General features: G+C 47.2%; 1 protein-coding gene across 3 annotated transcripts in view; it reads right to left on the bottom strand.

The window, feature by feature from the left end:
- The window catches only part of pi4kab (phosphatidylinositol 4-kinase, catalytic, alpha b), a 152,600-nt gene extending 142,767 nt beyond the window's left edge, over nt 1-9,833 (bottom strand). Inside the window, exons 1-3 of one of the 3 annotated variants that reach the window (XM_059654937.1) lie at nt 9,546-9,833; nt 3,005-3,121; nt 1,902-1,995 (exon numbers count right to left, since the gene is read on the bottom strand). In XM_059654937.1, coding sequence (XP_059510920.1) covers nt 1,902-1,995; nt 3,005-3,121; nt 9,546-9,650 — 316 coding nt within the window. In that variant the 5' untranslated portion in view covers nt 9,651-9,833. Of the gene's footprint in view, nt 1-387; nt 502-1,901; nt 1,996-3,004; nt 3,122-9,545 lie in introns of those variants that run through there. The other 2 variants (XM_059654935.1, XM_059654936.1) reach the window with 2 other exon arrangements.
- Nucleotides 9,834-19,181: the final 9,348 nt, after the last annotated feature.

The following is a 19,181-nucleotide window of genomic DNA, read 5'->3' as shown; positions in this document are numbered from 1 at the left end:
CAACTATTCAATTCCAACAAAGACAATTGTGGCGTAAGGTAATTCACTAAATCCACTAAAACCACTTAGACAAAACATAAGATACAAAGAAAGATGGTATATTTACATGACACGCCTTATGTATGCACAACGTGTTTCATTGTTAATGAATTTCCTTTGAAGTACAGACACTGCTGCTTTTCAAGCAAAAGCCCAAAACAAGTTGCAAGTAAAAGCCCATAAATACGGTGAAATTAATGAACGCCATTTGTATAGCATAGGTCGAGACCTGTCAGCTGGCTGGAACAATGCCGTGGAACTATCAGACCAACCTCAACTGGGAGATGCTCCCCTGTAAAGCTGTGCTTGTTTAGTACTGTACAAAAGCCTGCGGACACTCGGCCTTACCTGTATCCCCTTGAACCCATAACCTTCTGTCCCAGAGACACAGTGATCCAGATGCAAAATAAGCAGGAAATAACTTATGCACGAGTTGACCTTAAAAAAAAATTTAATCGACACCTGGTACTGATTCGAAATTCAAAAATGAGGAAGTCAGAAATATAGAACAGGTTGAGAACAAATGTTAAACCTCTTTCAGCCAGTTGATGAAGGAGGAAACCAGAGGTCAAGCTTTACTTTTAGATTTATTTGGAAAGCGAGACATTACAAATACGTAACTCCTAACTTTACAATCCACCAGTGACACAAAGTTTTTTATTTCACTGCTACCTGAAAATATTATGTCACAAGTCAGTGACCATAGCGTTCTGAGGTGAGACTTATGACCAGGCCATTGGGCCCAGAAGTAAGAACACTAACGCTGCATCACTCTAAGGTTTTGGAATAGATCTGCAGCTCGGGTTGTGGCAGCACACTCGATTAACAAGTAACATCAGCCTATTTAAGCAAACAATTCTTCTCTTTGATACAGTTCCTATTTTTGGACAAGCTGATAACCCTGCTGTGTTACACCACATCCTGCACAATCTCTATTGCCACAGAAGTGCACAGCTTCCAGCAGCTCAAGGGGTTTATTTCTTGTGCAACAACGAGCAGGAAAAAGGATTCTATATCCTGGTAGAAAAGGGTTAAAATTTCATGTGCAACCACCCCAACAACTATGAGTTCCCTGTACAGCATCACAGATAAGTGTTACTCTTTTCTCAATAAAGCCAGAACTTGATCTTGCAGAATTTCTGTCTATTTTTAACACAAACTAAAATACTTCCATGGAAAGTCCACAGGTGGGAACATTATAACAATTTGAAATGTCTGACACCTGTCATTTTCATTATAAAAGAGAATCCAGTCATTATGGAACTTATTTGCCCAGCAAGCACAAGTTCAAGTCCACTACAAATTGTGAAATAATAATCCCTGTAATTTTTGGGTTGCTATCAGTACATGGCCAAGATAGCTAAGGGAGGAAAAGAAAAACCAAATACACTGTCACACTTTCACAGTGGATGTGAAAGTTACCTTTACAAATTTACAGAAGCAGTTTCCCTTGTGAATATGGATATAGGAGTTAGTTATCATAGAAATATAAATACATGGATATGCCCTTAGACTGAGGATCCAATTATCTCAGGAACTTGCACACCTGCCCGTGATTACTGGACAGCTCCATGGAGATGAATTAGCATTTAATTAACAAAGAAAAATACACGGATTCAACGAACTATTGCCAATATTTGGAATCACTCTGAAATCTTAACTTTGTTACATATAACTTTTCAGCAGACATTGAGCAAATATTTTAAGAGGAAGTACTGTTAGCCAACTGTCCTATTTCACACTTGCTATGATGACGAATTTATGGTTGGGCTGATGATACATGGCAGTCGAAATATTGAATTACTCAAGGTTTCATTGATTATTGCCAATCACAACAGCCAGCATAAATGAGATCTCCGTACCTCGATGTTTTTTCCCTGAGCTGTCTTCAATCCATTGGACTTTCGGTAATCCCTTAAGCAGCCGCAGCAGATAGGGGACCACAGTTTCTTTGTGCTGTCAGAAAATATGAACAAATTAGTTACATCTGTCTCTATAATATCATTTTATGAGTTGATAATGTCACTAAAGATGACACAGCAAGACCTAGAGGAAACAATGAAAGCCTTCAGTAGGACACTGAAACAGAAAAGTAATTTAATGTGGACGGGGAAAAAAAAAATCAGATTTTAGGGGAATGCAGCTATGCACCCATTGGAAATATCAAGACAAATTTGGGTGAACAGAGGCACATTAGAGAGTTTAAATCCATCATCGTTCCTACTGCAAATAAATGAAATCATTAAAAGTAAACAAGTACTTGGTGCAGTTTTTAGCATTCCACTATTGAAAAGAACATTAAAACCGCAGAAAGGATTTAGTATCAATTAAACAGAATGATGCTGGGATGAGAAATGATAGCAAAGAGAATGACAGCAAAAAGGCTTTTATTTTAAATTGTTCCAATGTTTTTTCCCCCATTATTCAATTGCTGGATCAACCCTTCTCTTTTAATTTCCTGCACATCATTCAAATTTCCCACGTCTGTTGTTACAATGTAATTACAGGTCTCTGAGTTTTGTCACTGTGTTGTATTTCAAGAACATGTTCTGTTTATCAAATTGTCGCAAGTAGAATTGGTGGCAATTTGAAACATTATATTTTATTCTGGTTAGTTCAGTAGGGTGAAACCAGCATGATCACAAAATAACAAACACACTTCTGTGGACCTTACGGCAAAAGAATCTTCCAAGTAAGTTTGTTGGCAAATGCAAATAACATTTCCACGATGAAAGGAATTGGATTTTAACAGCAGGATTTTTAGGTTACATTCAAAGGGAAAGAGGAGAGACATCCAAAGCAACACAGAATTTACTAACATGAAATGTGGAAAGATGTGAACCAATCAATTTAAAATGTCATTGGTGCTTCAGTTGTCATTACAGAACACACTACTGGATACCAACACAAATTCCAGGAGATTCCAATTGTATCAAAATACTTACACAGCACAAATCTTTCTTACCTGAAGTTTCGACTCTGTCAGAAAAACTCCTAGAGCAATAACCGCATCCCTACGCCGTTCATCCAACTGAAAAATGCCATGGAAATCCACAGGAGACATACAAAGTAACTTTTCCACCTGCAAGAAAAAAATTGTTTTGTGTTCATCAGTCTCAATAAAGAACACTCGGAACATTCTCATGTATTTGATGGCCCCTCAATTTTCTTAAATTGAGAAGGTTTAGGATATGAGAAGAGTTCTTTTACATAGCGAGTTGATCTGGAATGCAATGGCAGGAAAGGTGGTGAAAACACATTCAAAACCATCCTTTTTTTCCCCAAAAGTGAAATTATATAAGTAATTAAAAAGCAATTTTTTAAAAGGACTCAAAAGATAGATCAGATTAATTGGATAGGTCTTTCAAAAGAGCTTCCTTTTGTATTGCATAAATTTTATATAACTATGAGACATAGGGAGATGGTGTAGTGTTACATCAAATGGACTTGCAATCTAGAGGAACTTTGGACTGAATCCAAATCGTGGCCATTGTTGGGAGTTCAAATTCAAGCAATAAATCTGGAATATAAGGCACATCTCAGTAACGGTCACCCCATGACAACTATCAGCTACTGTTGTGCCCCACCTGATTTACAAACATCCTTCAGGAAAGGAAATCTGCAATGTGATGATTTTTTACTTACTGTCTGCAAGGGTCTCCATTCAAGGGCAATTAGGGATTTGTAATAAAAATGTTGGCCCTGCCAATGATGCCCATTCTTTTTTTAAAACCATATTCTCTTGTGGGACAAGGGCGTTGCTGGCTGGCTAGCATTTATTGCCACCCTCTGAAGGGCAACTCAGGGCAGGTAATGAGCTGCCTTCTTGAACTGCTGCAGTCCACCTGCTGTGGGTTGACCCAAAGCCATTGGGGAGGGAATTCCAGGAGTGTGACCCAATGACAGCGATATATTTCCAAGTCAAGATGGTGAGTACCTTGGTGGGCAACATGTAGGTGGTAGCATTCCCATCGATATCCTGTCCTTGTCATTCTAGATGGAAGCAATTGTGCGTTTAGAATGTGCTAAGAAGCTTCGGTAATTTCTACAGTATATCTTGTGGATAGTATACACTACTGTTGATGACCAGTGATTGAAAGGGGGAAATTGGGTGCCAATCAAGGGGCCTGCTTTGTCCTGGATGGTGTCAAGTTTCTGGAGTGTTGTTGGAGTTGCACTCATCGAGGCAAATGGGGAGTATTCCGTCATACTCCTGACTTGTGTTTGACAATGTTGGACAGGCTATGCAGAGTCGGCAGGCAAATTACTCGACTCAGTATTCCTACCTCTTGTAGTCACTGTATTTATACAGCTTTTCCAGTTGAGTTTCTGGTCAATGGCAATCCCTAGGATGTTTATAGTGGGGTATTCAGTGACGGTAACATAATTGAATGTCGAGGGACAGTGGTTAGATTGTCTCGGATGGTCATTGCGTGACATTTGTGTGGCATGAATGTTACTTGACATGCGTCAGCATAAGCCTGGATACAGTTGTGATCTTGTTGCATTTGCATAAAGTCTATTTCAGTATCTGATGAGTCACGAACGATTGGAAATACTATGTAATCATCAGCAAACATCCCCATTTCTGACCTTATGACGGAGGGGAGGCTGTTGATGTGCACTGATCCGGTTCTGTCATCATTGAGGATGGGGACATTTGGGGAGCCTTCCCCATTCATTGGTTAATGGTCCATGACTGGATTTTGCAAGACTGCAGAGATTAGATCTGATCTGTTGGTTGTGGGATCAATTAGCTCTGTCAGTCAGCTCTTGCTCTTGACGTAGCTTGGTAGCTTCACCAGGTTGGCACCTCATTTTTAGGTATGTCCTCCTGTGCTCTCCATTGAACCATGGCTTGAAGATGGTTGGGCACAGGACACTACCCTGAGGAACCTCTGCAAAGATGACTGTCCTCTAACAACCATGTCCTACATGCCAGGTATGACTGACCAGCAGAGAGTTTACCCCAATTCGCATTGATTCAGCTTTGCTTTGGGTCCGTGATGCCACAATCAGTTGAATGCGGCCTTGATGTCAATGATGTCACTCTCCCCTCACCTCTAGGATTCAGCTCTTTTAGCCATGGCTGAACCAAATCTGTAATGAGACAGCAGGTCGAGCAGAACCCAAATTAGTTGCCCTCGAGCACATTACTGATGAGCAGGTGCGGCTTTACAGCCTCGTTCTTGACGCTTCCTATCGCTTTACAGATGACCAAGAGTAGACTTATGAGGTGGTAATTGACTAGGCTAGATTTGTCTTGCCGGTTGTGTGTAGAATATAACCTTGACAATGCCAGGTTACAGCTGTACTCGAACAGCTTGGCTAGGGCAAAAGCAAGCTTTGGAGCGTGTCCTTAGTACTACGGTCACAATTGTTGTCAGGGTCCAAAAGCCTTTGCAACGTCCAATGCCTCCAACCTTTTCTTAATATCAACTAGAGTGAATCAAATTGGCAGAAGACTGGCATCTATGGTGCTTGGGAGCACTGGAGGAGGCAGAGAAGGATCATCCACTTAGCACTTCTGGCTGAAGATTGCTGTGAATGTTTCAGCCTTATCTTTTGCACTGATGCGGTTCTGTCATCATTGAGGATGGGGACATTTGGGGAGCCGCCTTCCCCATTCATTGGTTAATGGTCCATGACTGGATTTTGCAAGACTGCAGAGATTAGATCTGATCTGTTGGTTGTGGGATCAATTAGCTCTGTCTGTCAGCTCTTGCTCTCGATGTAGCCTGGTAGCTTCACCTGATTGGCACCTCGTTTTTAGGTATGCCCTCCGGCTCTCCAGTGAACCATGGCTTGATAGCAATGGTTGACTGGATTGAATTATGGTTGCGTTGAATGATATATTATGAAAGAATATTTTTTGTTTCGATAAAAAGGGAGCCCATCATCACTATTCCAGACATAGTGGGATATTTCGTCCTCATGCACAATGACAGTTCTGTTTGCTGCCACCAGTAAATACTGACAGGGCCCAGGAAACTAGGAGCTTACGAAAGGACTTAGTTACGGTGCCAGCACAGCAATACTCAATATTGATACTGTACATAAGTATATTCAGTACTTCCATTTATATTCATATTTATTTCAATTAATTTCCAGTGAATTGTTTTTATAATATAATTTCTACCAGTTTTATTCCATTTTTATTCATACCCTATAATTTATTTGAAGTAATTACTTTCAACAGTATTAATCCTGTCATAATAATTTCACATTATTTACATTTATAGCTTGATATCTTTAAAAATTCAAAAATTGCGTTGATAGAGAGTGTGCATTTGTTTATTGTGGCACAAACAAAATTGAATGTTGCAGATAAACTTAATACAATTACCAGGCAAACAAAATACTTATTCAGTCTCTGATACAGAAGTGACACCATTGGCTGGGTGGTTGCCTGGTTGGTTTGCAATGCAGAGTGATGCCAATAGCATGAGTTCAATTCTCACACCAGCTGAGATTGCAATGAAGGATTCTACTTCTCAACGTCTACCCTCACCCAAGGCATTGTGGCCTTCAGGTTAAATAACCATCAACTCTTTCTCTCTCTATCTCTGAGCAGCCATATGAGCTGGTAACACTATGGCATCCTTAGCTCTACATAATATACTTGCAGTTACTGTTTGTATGGGAAACTACCATAGTAGCCTATAGAATTGTTATCTTACTGAACCTTCACCAAGCTTGTATTCTAATTATTCTTGCACAGCGTCTGTCCAGGTTTTGCTAACTGAACAACAAGGCACTTTTAATGGCAACATATCATTGTTTTTAGTAAAATTATATAGAATCCATTAATACAAGTATTTTCTAATATTATAAGTAGGATTTCTTCATTTGGCACTTCATTTGCAGAAGTGACTGTACTTTATGGTCTACGTTTGCAGCAATTGTCAAATGGAGTTAAGGATATAATGTTTTCAATTAATAAGACGTTGTAATGTCATATTCAAAGCATTATCAATGATGAAATAAGAAACTATAAACACAGGAAGGTCATTTTTACAATTTATTTACTTAGATCCTTCTTATGAATCACAAAATCCCTCTCCTGAATTCGCCGTTCCCATTCTAGACGTTCAACCAACAGTATTAACTGTATTACAGGACACCAGGGAGCAGAGGGGGACGATGCAGGAAAAGGGAGAAGAGGAGAGAAATGGAGATGGGGGTAGTGGGGAGCGAGGGAGAGAGAAGGCGGTGGGGCGGGGCGAAAGGCGGTGGGTGGGGGGGGGTGGGGGTAAGGCGGAGGGGGGGGGAGAATGCAGTGGGGGGGGGTGGGGGTGGGTGTGGGTGGGGAGAAGAATGCCGTGGGTGGGGGAGAAGAATGCGGTGGGTGGGGGGGGGGAAATGCGGGGGTGGGGGGGGGAGAAATGCGGGGGGGGGGGAGGAGAATGCGGGGGGGGGGGAGGAGAATGCGGGGGGGGGGGAGGAGAATGCGGGGGGGGGGAGGAGAATGCGGGGGGGGGGGGAGGAGAATGCGGGGGGGGGGAGGAGAATGCGGGGGGGGGGAGGAGAATGCGGGGGGGGGGGAGGAGAATGCGGGGGGGGGGAGGAGAATGCGGGGGGGGGGGAGGAGAATGCGGGGGGGGGGAGGGAGAAATGCGGGGGGGGGGGGAGGGAGAAATGCGGGGGGGGGGGGAGGGAGAAATGCGGGGGGGGGGGAGAAATGCGGGGGGGGGGGAGAAATGCGGGGGGGGGGGAGAAATGCGGGGGGGGGGGAGAAATGCGGGGGGGGGGGAGAAATGCGGGGGGGGGGGAGAAATGCGGGGGGGGGGAGAAATGCGGGGGGGGGGGGAGAAATGCGGGGGGGGGAGGAGGAGCGGTGGGGGGGAGGAGGAGCGGTGGGGGGGAGGAGGAGCGGTGGGGGGGGGAGGAGGAGCGGTGGGGGGGGGAGGAGGAGCGGTGGGGGGGGGAGGAGGAGCGGTGGGGGGGGGGGAGAGCGGTGGTGGGGGGGGGGGGAGTGCGGTGGTGGTGGGGGGGGGGGGGAGTGCGGTGGTGGTGGGGGGGGGGGGGGGAGTGCGGTGGTGGTGGGGGGGGGGAGTGCGGTGGTGGGGGGGGGGGGGGAGTGCGGTGGTGGGGGGGGGGGAGTGCGGTGGTGTGGGGGGGGGGGGGAGTGCGGTGGTGTGGGGGGGGGGGGAGTGCGGTGGTGGGGGGGGGGAGTGCGGTGGTGGGGGGGGGGGGGAGTGCGGTGGGGGGGGGGGAGTGCGGTGGTGGGGGGGGAGTGCGGTGGTGGGGGGGGGGAGTGCGGTGGTGGGGGGGGGGGGAGTGCGGTGGGGGGGGGAGTGCGGTGGGGGGGGGGGGGTGCGGTGGGGGGGGGGGGGAGTGCGGTGGGGGGGGGAGTGCGGTGGGGGGGGGGGGTGCGGTGGGGGGGGGGGGGAGTGCGGTGGGGGGGGGGGGGGAGTGCGGTGGGGGGGGGGGGGGGGGGAGTGCGGTGGGGGGGGGGGAGTGCGGTGGGGGGGGGAGAGTGCGGTGGGGGGGGGGGGAGTGCGGTGGGGGGGGGGAGTGCGGTGGGGGGGGGGGAGTGCGGTGGGGGGGGGGAGTGCGGTGGGGGGGGGGGAGTGCGGTGGGGGGGGGGGGGAGTGCGGTGGGGGGGGGGGGGGGAGTGCGGTGGGGGGGGGGGGGAGTGCGGTGGGGGGGGGGGGGGGGAGTGCGGTGGGGGGGGGGGGAGTGCGGTGGGGGGGGGGGAGTGCGGTGGGGGGGGGAGAGTGCGGTGGGGGGGGGAGAGTGCGGTGGGGGGGGGGGAGAGTGCGGTGGGGGGGGGAGAGTGCGGTGGGGGGGGGAGAGTGCGGTGGGGGGGGGAGAGTGCGGTGGGGGGGGGAGAGTGCGGTGGGGGGGGGGAGAGTGCGGTGGGGGGGGGGGAGAGTGCGGTGGGGGGGGGGGAGTGCGGTGGGGGGGGGAGAGTGCGGTGGGGGGGGGGGGAGTGCGGTGGGGGGGGGGGGGAGTGCGGTGGGGGGGGGGGGAGGGGGGAGTGCGGTGGTGGGGGAGGGGGGAGTGTGGTGGGGGAGGGGGGAGTGCGGTGGTGGGGGGGGGAAGAGTGCGGTGGTGCGGGGGGGGGGAAGAGTGCGGTGGTGCGGGGGGGGGGGAAGAGTGCGGTGGGGCGGGGGGGGAAGAGTGCGGTGGGGCGGGGGGGGGGGGGAAGAGTGCGGTGGGGCGGGGGGGGGGGGGAAGAGTGCGGTGGGGCGGGGGGGGGGGGGAAAGAGTGCGGTGGGGCGGGGGGGGGGGGGAAAGAGTGCGGTGGGGCGGGGGGGGGGGGGAAAGAGTGCGGTGGGGGGGGGGGGGGGGGAAGAGTGCGGTGGGGCGGGGGGGGGGGGGAAAGAGTGCGGTGGGGCGGGGGGGGGGGGGAAAGAGTGCGGTGGGGGGGGGGGGGGGGAGGCGGGAGGCGGAGCTAAGGAGGAGAGCTGAGAAAACACACTCTGTTCCTCCCCGGATAATTCAACCAACATTCTGAGCGCCGCAGCCGGTTCAGCAGAAATAAAACAAAACGAACTCACTTTATCGATGGAAGCGGGTTTTTGGGCGGCCAGGGAGCGGGCCAAGCTGAGCACCGTGTTGAAGTAGAAGCCGCGGCCGGCTCCCTTCCCCAGCAGGTCCGCCATGTTGAATGCCGGCTGCCGGACGGCGAACCGGAGAGTACACGTCTCACAACGCGCCACTGTGTCGAAACCCACAGCTTAGAGAGAGTAAGGAGACCCAGAGCTGTAGCTGCTTATCAGGTGGGGAGGACACATCCACATTTAAACATTTACCTTTATGAGTCATTGTTCCTTTTGTTAGATACTTGTTTATGAGTTAACATATTTTAAACACAGACGACATATGCAGCAGATTCAGGTTAATTTTGATCAAAGAACTGCGGATGCTGGAGGTCTGGCAGCATCTGTGAAGAGAAAAACAGCATTAACATTTTGAATCCAGTGATCATTATTTTCTCAAAAGGCGATTATCCAATTCTATTTTTAAAAAAAGACACATATAGGTCTGTTTCCATCATAGTCTCAAGCAGAACCATTGAAGAAAAAAGTCATTGAACTTGAAACGTTAACTCTGTTTTTGATTCACAGATACTGTCAGACCTGCTAAGTTTCTCCAGCAATTATCCTTCATGTTAATTTTAAATTCAGCTTTGGGTCCCATTCTGAAAGTTTGTGTAGAATCAATGTAAAGTAAATACCACTCCTGGCATTACTTCAAACAAGGGCCTTAACAAACATCTTTGCCGCATCCTTGACCACGAGTGAGGTCCTAGAGGACTGGAGAATTGCTAAATGTTGTCCCCTTGTTAGGTAGCAAGGATAATCCAGGTAATCCAGTGGTGGGAAGCTGCTGGAGAAGATACTGAGGGAAAGGATCTATTTGCATTTGGAAGAGAATGGGCTTATTAGTGATAGGCAGCATGGTTTTATGCAGGGAAGGTCATGTCTTACCGACTTAATAGAATTCTTTGAGGAAGCAACAATGTTGATAGATGAGGGAAAGGCTGTGGATGTCATATACATAGACTTCAGTAAGGCATTTGATAATGTTCCCCCCGGTAGGCTGATGGAGAAAGTGAAGTCGCATGCGCTCCAGGGTGTACTAGCTAGTTGGATTGACAACTGGCTGGGCAACAGGAGACAGAGTCATAGTGGAAGGGAGTTTCTCAAAATGGAAAACTGTGACCAGTGGTGTTCCATAGGCATTTGTGTTGGGACCACTGCTGTTTGTGAAATACATAAATGGTCTGGAGGAAGGTATAGATGGTCTGATTAACAAGTTTGCAGATGCCATTGAGATTGGTGGAGTAGCAGATAGTGAAGGGGACTCTTGGAGAATGCAGCAGAATACAGATGTATTGGAGAGCTGTGCAGAGAAATGGCAGATGGAGTTCAATCCAGGCAAATGCGAGGTGATGCATTTTGGAAGATCCAACTCAAGAGTGAACTATACAGTAAATGGGAAAGCCCTGGTGAAAATTGATGCACAGAGAGATCTGGGTGTTCAGGTCCATTGTACCCTGAAGGTGGCAACGCAGGTCGATAGAGTGGTCAAGAAGGCATACGGCATGCTTTCATTCATCGGATGGGGTATTGAGTACAGGAGTTGGCAAGTCATGTTACAGTTGTATAGGACTTTGGTTCAACCACATTTGGAATACTGTGTACAGTTCTGGTCGCCACATTACCAAAAGGATGTGGATGCTTTGGAGAGGGTCCAGAGGACGTTCAACAGGATGCTGCCTGGTATGGAGGACACTAGGTACTAAGAGAGGTTGAGTAGTTTAGGATTATTTACATTAGAAAGATGGAGGTTGAGGGGGGACCTGATTGAGATCTACAAAATCATGAGAGGTATAGTTAGGGTGAATAGCAAGAAGCTTTCCCCCGCCCCAGAGTGGGGGACTCAATTACTAGAGGTCACAATTTCAAGGTGAGAGGGGAAAAGTTTAAGGGAGATTTGTGTGGAAAGTTCTTTATACAGAGGGTGGTGGGTGCCTGGAACACATTGCCTGCGGAGGTGGTAGAGGCGGGCACGATAGCGGCATTTAAGATGTATCTAGACAGATACATGATTGGGCAGGGAGCAGAGGGATACAGATCCTTGGAAAATAGGTGACAGGTTTAGATAGAGGACCTGGATCAGCACAGGCTTGGAGGGCTGAAGGGCCTGTTCATGTGCTGTAATTTTCTTTGTTCTTTGTTCTAAGAGTAGGGCAAGGTCACCCCAGTGTCCTGAATTGATATTAATCCCTCAAGCAAGATCTGTGATTGCTAAAACAAATATATACAAATAAATTATTACCAAGTCACTCAGCTTCTCAAATTAGCTCAAACATTCAACAAGATCATGGTTAATCTGATTGTTCCACGTTACCGTCTACACCCAATAACCTTTCACCCCCTTGCTTAATGAGAATCTATCTACTCCTGCTTTAAAACTTTCACGACTCTTGCTTCCATCTCCTTTTCAGGAAAAGAGTTCCAACGACTCAGAGCCCTCTGAGAAAAATATTTTCCTTATCTCTGTCTTAAATCATAGTTCGGGTTGAATTCTGTTTTAGGTTCCATAAATGGAAAGGTTGGAATGCAGTCCTATTCTTCATCGTGTCAAAGCTGGTTCATTTGCTAGCATGCTCACCAAAGTGAGAAGGTTGCAAATTCAAATCACATGGATCCCATAACGCTACAGTGCTCGCTAGTGCCCAGTCCTTGTCCTTCAGGGAGTCACAGAGGTGTTCAGCACGGAAACAGACCCTTCAGTCTAATGCGTTCACACCAGCCAGATTCCTTTGTAAACCTAATCCCATTTGCCAGCATTTGGCCCAGATCCCTCTGAACCCTTCCTATTCTTATACCAGTCCAGACACCTTTTAAATTTTGTAATTATACCAGCATCCACCACTTCCTCTGGCAACTCATTCCATGTATGTTCTAGCCTCTGCATGAAAAAGTTATGCCTTATGTCCCTTTTAAATCTTTCCCCTCTCACCTTAAACCTATGCCCTTTAGTTGTGGGGTCCCCCAATCCAGGGAAAAGACCTTGTCTATTTACCCTATCCATGCCGCTCATGATGTTCTAAACTTCTATGAGGTCACCCCTCAACTTCTGATGCTCGAGGGTAAACAGCCCCAGCCTATTCAGCCTCTCCCTGTAGCTCACTCCCTCCAACCCTGGCCACATGCTTGTAAATCTTTTCCAAACTATTTCTACTTTCACAACATCCTTCCTATAGCAGGGAAATCAGAATTGCACACAGTATTCCAAAAGTGGCCAAACCAATGTCCTGTACATCTGCAACATGACCTCTCAACTCCTATACTCGATGCACTGACCAATAAAGGAGAGCATACCAAACGCCTTCTTCACCATCCTTTCCACCTGTGACTGTACTTTCAAAGAACTATGAACCTGCACTCCAAGGTCTCTTTGTTCACCAAAGATCCCCAGGACCTTACTATTGAGTGTACAAGTCCTGCCCTGATTTGCCTTTCCAAAATGTGGCACCTCACATTTATCTAAGTTAAAGACCATCTGCCACTCCTCAGCCCATTGGCCCATCTGAGCAAGATACTGTTGTACTCTGAGGTAGCTTTTTTCACCATCCACTATACCTCCAATTTTGGTGTCATCTACAAACTTACTAACCATACCTCCTGTGTTCACATCCAAATAATTTATATAACTGACTAAAAGCAGTGGACCCAACCCCAATCCACACCACTGGTCACAGGCCTCCAGCCTGAAAAGCAATCTTCCACCACCACACTCGATCTTCTACCTTCAAGCCAGTTGTGTACCAAAATGGCTAGTTCTCCCTGCATTCCATGTGATCTAACAATCGTCTTTGTTACTTCTTCAAAAAACTCACTCAAGTTAGAGAGACATGATTTCCCATGCACAAAGCCACGCTGTCTTTCCCTAATTAATTCTTACCTTTGCAAGTACATGTAACTCCTGGCCCTCAGGATTCCTTCCTACAAGGGCGGCACGGTGGCTGAGTGGTTAGCACTACAGCCTCACAGCGCCAGGGACCCGGGTTCGATTCCCACCTAGCGCGACTGTCTGTGTAGGGTTTGCACATTCTCCCCATGTCTGCGTCGGTTTCCTCTAGGTGCTCCGGTTTCCTCCCACAGTCCAAAGATGTGCAGGCTAGGTGGATTGGCTGTGCTAAATTGCCCGTAGTGTTCAGGGGTGTGTGGGTTATAGGGGGATGGGTTTGGGTGGGATGCTTCAAGGGGCTGCGTGGACTCGTTGGGCCGAAGGGCCTGTTTCCACGCTCTAGGGAATCTAATCAAACTGGCCCACCACCAGTGTCAGCCTCAATGATCTATAATTCCCTGGCTTTTCCTTAACCTTTCTCAAATACTGGCACCACAGTAGCCAACCTCCAGTCTTCCGGCACCTCACCTGTGGCTATTGATGAAACCGATCTCTCAGCAAGGATCCCAGCAATCATTTTCCTACCTTCAGTTAACATCATGATGGGTAAGAAATGCAGGTCTCGCCAGCAAAGTTCACGTAGGGCAATCAAGAAAAAAAATGTCAGTTATATTTCACAGAATGATAAAAATGTACAGAAGGGGGCCATTCAGCCTGTCACATCAGTACTAGCTGTCTGCAAGAATAACTCCCCTAGCTCCACTCATCTGCCTTTACCTGTAACCCTATAGTTTTTTTTTTCAAAACTTAATTATCCAATTCCATTTGAAAACCACAATCGAGTCTGTTTCCACCAGGACTGTTAGAAAAAATGGTTAAGAATGATTATAGGATGCTTGCCTTATCTGAAGCAGTTAAGAGCAGGGGTGTTATTCTGGAACAGTCTAAAACATTGATTTGGCCACAGCTGGAGTAATGTGTGCAATACATAATAGGAGGGACGTGATGGCACTGGAGAGGGTGCAGAGGAGATTTACCAGGATGTTATTTGGGTTTTGAGCGTTTCTGTTATGAAGAAAGATTGAAGAGACAGGCATTGTTTTCCTTAGAGCAGAGGAGATTGAGTTGTATAAAATTATGAGGGGCACAGACAGGAAGGAACTTTTCTCCTTGCGTAGACTGAAGGTGAGGGGCAGTTGTTTAGAGGAGATGTAATGAAAACTTTCTCACCTGTTAGTGATGGGAATCTGGAACTCACTCCCTGTAAGGGTGGTAGAGGCAGAAACCCTCATAACATTTAAGAAGTATTTAGTTGCGCACTTGTGAAGCCAAGGCATACAAGGCCGAGGCCCAAGCGCTGGAAAATGGGATTAGAATAGGTAGGTGGCTGCTTTTCACCAGTACAGATGCTATGGTCTAAAAGCTCTTTCTCTGTGCAGTAGACTCAGTGACTATGACATTCTCAAGCAGTACAATCCAGATGCTAATCTTTCACTGCATTAGAGCTTTCTCCTCATGTCATTTTTGGTTCTTCTGGCATTCACATTGAATGGATGTATCCTTTTGATCTGGATTCTTCCAATAATTAGTCATTTTCTCCCTAATAATTGAGTCCAGACCCCTCATTGTTTTGAACACTTTTATCCAAACTCCTCTCAATGTTCTGGTCCCCAACAAGAATAGCATCAGCTTGTCCAATCTGTACTTACAATTGAGTTCTCTCATCCCTGGAACTATTCTTGTTATTCCTTTCTGCTCCCTTTCAACAGTCTTTATACCTTTCCTAAACCAGTAGTGCCCTCAACTGGACATAAATCTTCAGTTGAGGCAAAACCTACGCTACAACAATGACTATGCTCCACATGTACTTAAATAGCTGTAAAGCAGTTTGGAGCATTGTTCAGTCATGATTGTGAAAGTCGCCATAGGAATGGAATGCAGTAACACAAGTAGGCTGTTCAAGTCTTCTCTACCATTCAATTAGATCATGACCGATCATCAATGTCACTTTCCTGTACCATCTCCGTAACCCTCAATGTCATGAGTCTCCAGAAATCTATTCACTTTTGTTTTCAAAATGCTCAATGATTGAGCTTCCACAGCCCTCTGGGGTAGGAAAATCCAAAGATTCACCACTGTCAAAGTGAAGAAATTTCTCCTCATTTTCAGTCTTAAATGGTGTAGTCCTTCTTCTAATACAAAGTCACGTGGATCTGGACTCAACAGTCAAAGGACACATCCTGTCTAAATTCATGTATCATGTCCTTGTTAACTCTTAATGAGAGCCCCTCTCATTCTTCTAAACTCTGGAATAACATTTACCCATTTTCTTCAATGTTTCAATGTAAGACAATCCCATTCTTGAAGGAACTAGTATAGTGAACCTTCATTTCTTTTGTCCATAGCAAGTATATTCCTTATTTGATAAGGAAACAAAATCTATCCACATCATTCCAGCTGCAGTCTCACCAAGTCTCCAACAGCTTTTTTTTTATATTTACTTGCTGGCTGGCCAGCATTTATTGCCCATCCCTAGTTGCCCTTGAGAAAGTCATGTTTAAAACCTGTACCAAATCCTCTTGCAATGAAGGCCGAAGTATAATTTGCCTTTCCAATTGCTTGCTGGCCTGCACCTTAAATCTTTACAATTTCAAAAGGACACTCAGTTCCATTTGGACATCAATATTTCCCAACCTCTCACCAATTAGGAAATACAGTGTTTTGTTTCTACCACAAAGTGAATCACTCTACATTTACAGGTTCATAGAGATGTACAGCACAGAAACAGACCCTTTGGTCCAACTCGTCCGTGCCAACCAGTTATCCTAAATGAATCTAGTCTCACTTGCCAGCATTAGGCCCATATTCCTCAAAACCCTTCCTCTTCATGTACCTATCCAACTGGCAGAGGTATTCACCAACATCTTCAACCTCTCCCTCCTACACGATGAAGTCCCCACCTGTTTCAAGAAGACCACCATCATTTTTATAGCTAAGAAAGCACATGCAGTGTGCCTTAATGACTACTGCCCAGTGGCTCTGAACTCATTAATCATAGGATGCTTCACGAGGTGGGTCATGGCCCACATCAAGTCCAGGCTCCCAACCTGCCTCAATCTCCTACAGTTTGCCTACCAACATAACAGATTCACAACAGATACCATATCCCCAGCCCTGCACTCATCCCTGGAATATGTGGACAACAAAGACATGTACATCAAACTCCTGCACATTGACTACAGCTCTGCCTTCAACACCATTATCGCCTCCCAGACTGATCTCAAAACTGTGTGCCCTTGGTCTCAGCTCCGCCCTCTGCAACTGGACCCTCAGCTTTCTGACCCAAAGACCACAATCAGTGAAGACTAGTAGACAAACAGGAGTTAACAACGTGTGGAGCTGGATGAACACAGCAGGCCAGGCGGCATCAGAGGAGCAGGAAAGCTGACGTTTGGAAGTTAGAAGAACACAGCAAGCCAGGCAGCATCTGGAGGAAAGCAGCAGTCAACATTTCAAGTATTACCGTTCTTTGGGACTGGATGTGGTGGAAGGGAGAGCTGCGGATGAAGTGGGGAGAGAGGTGGAGTCGGAATGGTAGTGGCAGGTGGACATTGGTAGTAGTTACAAACAAAAACCAAAAGAACTGCAGATGCTGTAAATCAGGAACAAAAACCAAGTTGCTGGAAAAGCTCAGCAGATCTGGCAGCATCTGTGAAAGGAAAAACAGAGTTAACATTTCAGATCCGGTGACCCTTCCTCAGAACTGATGGTGGCTGGGAAAACATCAGTTTATATGCAAAAGGAGGAGTATGGGCTAGGGAGTAAACAATAGGATAGAGCCTAAAGAGAAAGACAGTTGGACAGACAAAGTGTTGATTACAATCAGGCTGGGAGGGCGAATAGTTCTTACTGGGGACCATCAGTGACTAACAACACCGAGTGTAATGGCAAGCTTATGTGTTAACAAAGCCTGGTGTGTGGGGTGGGGGGCTAGGACATGGGAGAGTTTAGGCCCTAAAATTACTGAACTTGATATTAATTCCGGAAGGCTGCAGGGTCCCCAAGCAGAAAACGAGGTGTTGCTCCTCCAGCTTGCGTTGCAACACTGCAGCAAGCCAGAAACAGAGATGTTGGCCAGAGAACAGGGTGGTGGATTAAAGTGGCAGGCAACAGGTAGTTCAGGGTCTTTTTTGCAAGCAGTACGTAGATGTTCTGCGAAGCAGTCACCAAGTCTCTGTTTTGTTTCCCCAGTGTAGAGGAGACCACATTGTGTGAGTGAATGCAGTAGACTGAATGCTGGGAAGTGCAGGTGAAGTGTTGCTTCACCTGGAAGGTGTGTTTGGGCCCTTGGATACTGTGGAGGGATGAGGTAAATGCGCAGATATTACACCTTTGTCAGTTACAGGGGAAGGTGGTGGGTCTGTGGAGGGGTATTGGAGGTGAAGGAAGTGTGGACCAGGGAGTCCCGGAGGTAACGGTCCCTGCAGAAGGTGGACAAGGGAGGGGAGGCGAATATGTATCTGGTGGTGGCATCTCGCTGGGGGTGGTGGAAATGGCATCTGATGATGTAGTTGGTATGACCTGGTTGGTTGATGGGAGGGACGAATCTGGTCAGTGGCTGAAAGGGAGGGTCAAAAGGTGGAATGGAAGGGAGGAGGAGGGGCTGGAAGGGTAGCCTGGGGATGGAGTACAGTTATTTGAAATTAGAGAACTCAACGTTGAGTCCTCCAGGCTGTCAGGTGCCCAGGTGGAAGATAAGGTGTTGTTCTTCAAATTTGCGCTCTGAGTCATTGAGACACTGGAGGGGGGCCAAGGACAGACATGTTGGAGGGGGAGGGGGCAGGGAAGTTGAAATGGATGATCACCAGGTGGTTAGCTTGGCCTTTACAGGCCAGGCAAAGATGCTCAGCTAAACAGTCACCTAGTCTACATTTGGTCTCACCAACACAGAGAAGACCACATCGGGAGCACCTGATGCAGTAGACTAGTTTTGAGGAGATGCAGGTGAAGCTCTGTCTCACCTGGAAGGCCTGGATGCAGATGAGGGAGTGGGGCAGGGGGCGTGTGTGCAGGTGTTGCAACTTTTACAGATACAGGGGAAAGTACCGGGCAGGTTGGAGTTGTTGCTGGGGACTGCGGTGCGACTAAGGAGTGGCAACGGGAATGGGTCCTCTCGATGTCAGCAAAACCAAAGAACTGATCATCGACTTCATAAAGAAAGGAGGAGAACATGTCTCCATTTACATCAACGGAACTTAGGTTGAGAGGGTGGAGAGCATCAAGTTCCCCGGACTGACGATAACTGACAACCTGTCCTTGACTTTCTACATAGATGCGATGGTCAAGACACAGCAACACCTCATCTTCCTCAGATGGCTGAAGAAATTTGGCATTTCCATAAGGTCCCTCATCAACTTCTACAGACGCACCATTGAAAACACACTGTCCAGGTGCACAATGGCCTGGTATGGCAACAGCCCAGATCATCACAGAAGCCAACCTTCCATCCATGGACTCTATGTACATGGCCCGCTACCGCAGAAAGGCTGCCAACATCTAAAACTCTTGTGTTAGGCAGAAGATACAGAAACCTGAATAAATGCACCAGTGGGTTCAGGAACAGCTTCTTCACAACTGTTATTAGACTGATGAATGGACCCTTCAGCCTCAAATAATGCTGATCTTGCTAATATTGATCTTGCCTTGCACATGCCCTGTGCAACATAACCTGTATGCCTCTATCTAAGACTTTTTACAACCTCTGATCAGCA

The sequence above is a fragment of the Stegostoma tigrinum genome, chromosome 26, assembly GCF_030684315.1.
Source record: "Stegostoma tigrinum isolate sSteTig4 chromosome 26, sSteTig4.hap1, whole genome shotgun sequence".
In the NCBI taxonomy this organism is placed as follows: domain Eukaryota; kingdom Metazoa; phylum Chordata; class Chondrichthyes; order Orectolobiformes; family Stegostomatidae; genus Stegostoma; species Stegostoma tigrinum.
This window is presented reverse-complemented; position numbering and strand designations above follow the sequence as displayed.